This window comes from Tasmannia lanceolata, unplaced genomic scaffold (genome assembly GCF_043159265.1).
Source record: "Tasmannia lanceolata isolate RefF3 unplaced genomic scaffold, GAP_Taslan_0.1 ptg000007l, whole genome shotgun sequence".
In the NCBI taxonomy this organism is placed as follows: domain Eukaryota; kingdom Viridiplantae; phylum Streptophyta; class Magnoliopsida; order Canellales; family Winteraceae; genus Tasmannia; species Tasmannia lanceolata.
The window spans coordinates 6,347,695-6,353,970 of NW_027518684.1; the positions used below are offsets into that span (position 1 = coordinate 6,347,695).

Below are 6,276 nucleotides of genomic sequence, written 5' to 3' on the forward strand. Positions count from 1 at the left end.
AATATGTGGTTTTTTTTTCCAAAAATTAAGTTCCTTACAAAGATCTAAAAACATGTATGACATTGAACAGGGACTACTTGATGACTAAAGACAGGCGACATGCTCACACATATACGAGCAGGGATTTTGTGATCATACGCCAAATCATTCTTGCAAGGGCTGCCTCGGATTTATTTATGTAAATCTTATACGTTGAGCTAGGGCATTTAAGCAATATCTAGCACCCATGCCTGAAACATAAATTATCATTAAGTTAGCACTTCTAGCCTAACAAGCACATGTATATAGAATAACAGATAAAAATCTTTCTACCCAATGTGAGTCATAAAATTGCCTTATCTACACAGAAACTTACCTACAATCTACTTTTAATGAAACTCTGATAAGAACTAACATCTTTTAGGCTCTGTTTCTATCGACGTAAAAATAGACGTAAAAAAAATTTTAAGTTCATTTTTTCAACATGAAACAAATTTTACGTCCATTTTTACGTCGAAAGAAACGGACCCTTAACAAAAAATCCAACTCTCCTCTTGAGAAACTGTTCAATTTTTTGGTTTTTTCTTTAGGCCAGGCCTGGAAAACTTAACCAACGGTTAACCATCAAATTGGTATCAGGTGGGTCATCAGGATCATTTTATTACTGGATAATGCGTGCAACTTGTGCATTTTCTAGCAAAAAATCTTTTACAATTCCTCATGTTATGTACCGCATCCATAATTTTGAAAGTACTGTTCAAAACTGGAAATGCTTGATGTATGCAAACAAACAAGATCTGTGAATTACAAGGAGTGTGCAAAATTACTAGAGGCATCTTTGGATATCACTAAAACTGCATATAAGTTTGAAGTTAAATATGATGAAATGCAACTGATAAAAAAATTTAGTTAATGGCTTCCAAAGAGGCCTTCATGACATTTAAAAAAAAAAGGGCAGCCCAGTGCACGAGGCTCCCACCATTGCAGGGTCTGGGAGGGCTAAATATAGTTAATGGCTTCCTAAGATTAAATTAAATAATCTTATCTGAAAATAAGAACCAACTTTGGTTGCATCTAATGAGGCCCAAAATTTCTAATTTCTTAGGCCCTATTCGTTTTGGATTTTGATAATTGATTTTGAGTCCAAAATAGATTATTGGAATCAGAATCAAGCGCAGTTTTGGGTACAAAAATCAGTTTCAAAATCCAAAAGGAATGCGGCTTTAAAAGTACTACTAAGAAGAAACACTCATATAATTGGGAGTAGAGCTGAATTTATGTAAAGTTTCAAGAGCACATATAGCCTTTATTTTTATATTAAAAAAAGAGAGTATAATCGGAGTGCAAACTTACCCATTATGGTCAAAATGGAGAGAGATTTAGATCTCTAGAACAATGACTGCACAAAAAGAAAATATTCTATCAATGCACATTTTGAGGAAGAGCTTAATAACTAAATCTGTGCACAAATATATCCAATCATGCGTGTGGGCGTAGTCTGAAAAGAATGCGGGGAACTTACAATCAGAATCTGTTTTGACCCATTTACATCCATCGTCTGCCCTCTCTTGTGTTTGATTCTCTATGTCTGTCTTGCATGTTTGTTTGTTCCCCAAATATTTCTTTGTTGATTTCGAAGCTGAACTTTGGGGGTATATCTTCTTGTGAATTATTGCCCTCAAAAGCTGCAGACAAAAATGGCTAAGAAAAAATGGATTGAAGTGTTGAAATGGAAAATAATGCTATACATATGCACATAAATATAGGCAACTGATATAGGCACAACCGCACAACTATGTTTACATAATAGGCACGAACTCAACTTGTCGCATATGCTTTAACCAGCTGTCAAAGGCCGCTGACAGCTTCTGGAGAATTGTAACAGCAGGTTAAGCATCTAATCCAAGGTGAGTTTGCGCCTATTATAAAAGTAATGGTTCTGCTGATATCATTTCCCACCTATATATAGATATAGATCTGGGACTGTCCACGTGTATATAAATACAGATATGGGATTGATGTTCGCACAAAAAAAATGGTTTTGCTGATATCATTTCCCACATACAGATATAAATATGGGACTGTCCACATAGGATTCGGAAGAAGGGGAGACAGTCCATGTCATCCCCCCGTCTTATTGCTATATTATAATACACACACACAGATATGGGACTGATGTTCGCACAAAAATTATGATTTTGGTCATATCATTTCCCACATATAAATATAGATATGGGACTGTCCACATAGGATTCGGGAGAAAGGGAGATTGTACATGTCATCCACCTCTCTTATTGCTATATTATAATAGATATCTATACAGATATGGGACTAATGTTCAAACGAGCATGTTTTGATAGTGTGGCTATATCAGTCCAATATATGTCCCTTATATAACACACAAACACGCGCGCGCGCAGGGGCGGAGCCAGGAATTTACACTTGGGGGGGCCAAACTAATTTATACTTGCCTGCATTGGTCATTTGGGGGGGCCATGGCCACTAAACTAGCTTATAATGCTTGTACTGCCAAAAACCACAAAAGAGGTTTTCCAAGTCATTGGGGGGGGGGGGGGGGGGGGCCATGGCCCCCCTCATGCTCTATGTGCCTCCGCCCCTGCGCGCGCGCGCCTTATTTTACAGTATTTAACCAGCTGTCAAAGGATATAACAATTCCCAAAAAAGTTCTCGCCAGCCAATCAGAAAGTGTAAAACAAGGTGAGTTCGCTCCATTATCAAAACATGGTCTTTTCCTTAAAAAAAATGATAGATTCTTACCAGCCCCTGTTTCCAATATTTCCACTACTTTTTGTTTATCTTTTACTAAAAAATGAAGTCCTTTTTAGGAACGTGCATGTGTGTTTTTGTATGGATACCTTCTCCATCCTTGTCTCAGGAAGCTGATCTCTTAAGCTGGGAGCTGCTGCGAAACCACCCCGACAAACAAACATCTTTTTAAGAAGAAAGGAGAGCGATCTTTGCCTAATTGCAGTGCTATTGTCCGTGCATACTTCTTTGCTTTTACTCAAAATGATACTGGTACTTCTTGAAAGACTGCCATCATCTTTGTCAACATCATCACAAAATCTCTGGCAATTGGTCCGATCGACCTCCAAGCTTGACGGGCAATTTAGAAATTTGTCTAGTGGAAGATTAGCTATTTCTCCTCTAGATTCAATAGCATTTGAAACTGGTTTAAGCGATAATAGCTTTGTTAGTTGTTCTTGTAATTTGCCAACTTCTTCTGCTGTAAAATTGGATAAGTCTTCATATGGATGTGAATTGTCTGAAGATTCAGGTCTCTCTGTATCTTCCATTAATTGATTGTTGCCAAACGTCCCAATTGTTAGTAACCCATGTGACCAATCACTGAATTCCTCTTGGCGAGCTTCTTGCATGTTGTAATCTACAGAGCAACAGAACAAATGAAGAGAAATTAATTTTAATTAGTTGTTGAGAGTTTTTGGGGAATTGTAATAGCCTTTGACAGTTGGTTGAACAATGTAAAATAAGGAGAACATTAGCATGACAATCTTTCGAAAATTAATTTTAACTTTTGAAAAAATGGCAGGGTCCCGTGCTATCTTAACAAAAACTTCGCATTTTTTTCAAAGCCTGTTCCATTTTTTACCCAGTAATATGTTAGCAAAACTTCGCATTTTTTGGTCTATATTGCATTTTTGGAAGATGGTTGTTCCAATTTTTCAAAAAGTTTAAATTAATTTTTGAACAATTTGATTAGAGGAAATGATATTTGTGCTTCTTGATTTTGATAAAAGAACTCATCTATTTAGTCTCCTTTTTCTTTTTAATCATTGATTTCTTTTCAAGAATTATAACACCCTTTAGTAGCTAATTAGAAAAATCCAAATAAAGAGAAGAGACTATGAGAGTAATTATCTAATGCAAGATTGTATATATCACCTCCCTTGATTAGTTATAAATTCTGGTAAGAAAATTATTATTCACAAACTCATTTGTGTTAAGGTTGTCGCATTGAACTCCCATAATATTGGCAAGTGTTAAATAGCTTTATGTTTTATATGTTATCAAGTAAGTTCTTAGGACCCTCCCTAAGAAGCCAACAAGGGCTGTCAACGGAACCATTCTAGATCGGACCGACCTATGTATGCATCACGATTCATTTGAATCCTAAGTCAGTCGGATCTGCGCATCCTACTTACTGTTTCCGTTTCATGATTCAGTTAAGAGTCAGAGCATCTGTCTGGGTGTCCTATGGCCTAGAGTTTTCAATTAATATACAAGGATCATTTTTTTGTGAAAAAATGAGTTTTCATTTCTATAATATAGCTTTTGCTTGAGATCATTTTGAAGTTATGGATTAAAAAAAATTACACTCTCGGAGAGAGAAAAAAAAAAGCATCCTGTTATTGTCATACTGCAATTAGCATCATCGGTGTCATTGTCGTTATTATCATCATCATCATGTTTACAATTTTTATTAATTGAATAAGTGCTTATGACTTTCAAGTAAATTCATGTTTTTATATGGTTAAGTCCATCTTACTTGAATGTAACAAGTAAAATGTTGATTGTACTTGTCAAAGCTAATGAGAATGAATTTATAAGCACAGATTAAAAAAGGTTATCCCTTTTTTCTTATTTTGTTAAAGCTATTGATCTTTCAGGCGATTTTGGATTTTGAGAATTGATTTTTTAAGTCCATCAAAATCAAATCTCAAAATCCAAATGCCCTGTTCATCTTGGATGTTGAGAATTGATTTTGTATTCAGAACTGTTATTGGACTCAAAATTGACTCAAAATCCAAAACAAACAGGGCCAAAACGAACATGTCCTTAGCAAATTATAATAGAAAAACCACGATCTAAACCGCCATCATTTCAGAATTCCTTGATTTCCACCTTATTGACATAAGATTCTCACAAAGCCAATAGGATGAATCAAAAGAGTTCTGCACCAAGAACTTTGTACCTCAATCAATACATGGATGAACAAAGAGATAGGAACTAATGCTCTCATGTTTCAAGTTTTAAATTAAAATAACTAAATTTCAAGAACCAAAGATCATAAAAATAGATTGAAAAACATCTAATGCTCTCATGATTCAAGTTTTAAATTAAAATAATTAAATTTCAAGAACCAAAGATCATAAAAATGGATTGAAAAAATCTACTATAAAGCTACAATCCTTTTGTGGGTTTTAACATTTTGAGCCATTAAAATTCACCCATAACATTCCCTGTAAACGATCTAAATAAAAAATTCAGAATCAATACCTTTTAGAGTATAGCAAACCCATATAATAAAAAAAAACTTACTGCTAGTCGAAACCATGGTCGATTTCTTGCTCCCCTGTCTCCCATTAATCTTATTTTGCATCCAATTCAAAATCTACAGGCAACAAACCCACATATCATTTGATATAATCGAAGTTACCTAATTAGAAACCTTGTACAGACTAAACAACCCACATTGTTAGAGATTTTAAAGCAGCTCTTGTAGTGTGTCTTACCCTCATATCACTGGCTTGGAGAGGATGTCAATACACCCAACAGAGATTAGAATACGAGAAATCGAGTGAATGGTAATCAAGATCCGCAGGCAATTGAAGGCTTGGAAGGGTTAAATAGAGAGAGAGAGAGAGAGAGAGAGAGAGAGACTTTTCCAGGCAAGTGCTTACTGTGGTTCAAGTCCCAAAACACGGCCTTTTGCCGCTCGAGCTCTACCCGCTTTTATCTCTCTCCCTCGCATTTTAATAATCAAATTTTTGTAGGGGAGATGATAAATTCGCACCCCTATAGGAGAATTGATGTCAAAAAACGTTAAAGTCTGCCGCGTACCCTCCGTTCTTTTGACGCTTTTTGACGGCAATTCACACTACTTGGGTGTGAATTATCCTAAAGGGGATGCGAATTTATCATCTCCCTTTTGTAGTTATTATTCATAAATATTCGGCAGGGGGCTGTCTCAGAGAAAAAAGGGAAGAATTTATCACTTCCCTTTTTACTTCATTTATAAAAAGGGATTTGCTAGCCTAGGCAGCGGAAGTTGACCGGGAAATAGCCCATCGGATTTCGTACTTTCCTCAGTCCCGGTTGAAATCACCACCCCACTTTCTAACTACTACTCCTACTACTACTACTCTTCGGCTCTGTTCACTTCTTTTCCCCGGTTTTCCTTTCCTTTCCGAGTGACATGGCAGAAGGGAAAGGAATGAAGAGGAAAAGCCTTCGTTTTCCCTGGAAAGCCTCTTTCTAATATATTTAATAGGAAAGCAAATCTCAAGTATCAGGGAAAAAGTCAATTTCCACATC

At 36.0% G+C, this 6,276-nt stretch overlaps 1 protein-coding gene across 1 annotated transcript; it reads right to left on the reverse strand.

The window, feature by feature from the left end:
- LOC143880866 (protein DEEPER ROOTING 1-like) lies at nucleotides 1–5,644 on the reverse strand. Its single transcript, XM_077383841.1, has 6 exons — nucleotides 5,475–5,644; nucleotides 5,281–5,353; nucleotides 2,856–3,385; nucleotides 1,502–1,664; nucleotides 1,333–1,378; nucleotides 1–230 (listed from the first exon to the last, which is right to left on the reverse strand). Exons 1-5 carry the CDS (start codon nucleotides 5,478–5,480, stop codon nucleotides 1,359–1,361), a joined length of 792 nt encoding a protein of 263 aa, XP_077239956.1. The 5' UTR covers nucleotides 5,481–5,644; the 3' UTR covers nucleotides 1–230; nucleotides 1,333–1,358.
- Between the last annotated feature and the right edge of the window lie 632 nt (nucleotides 5,645–6,276).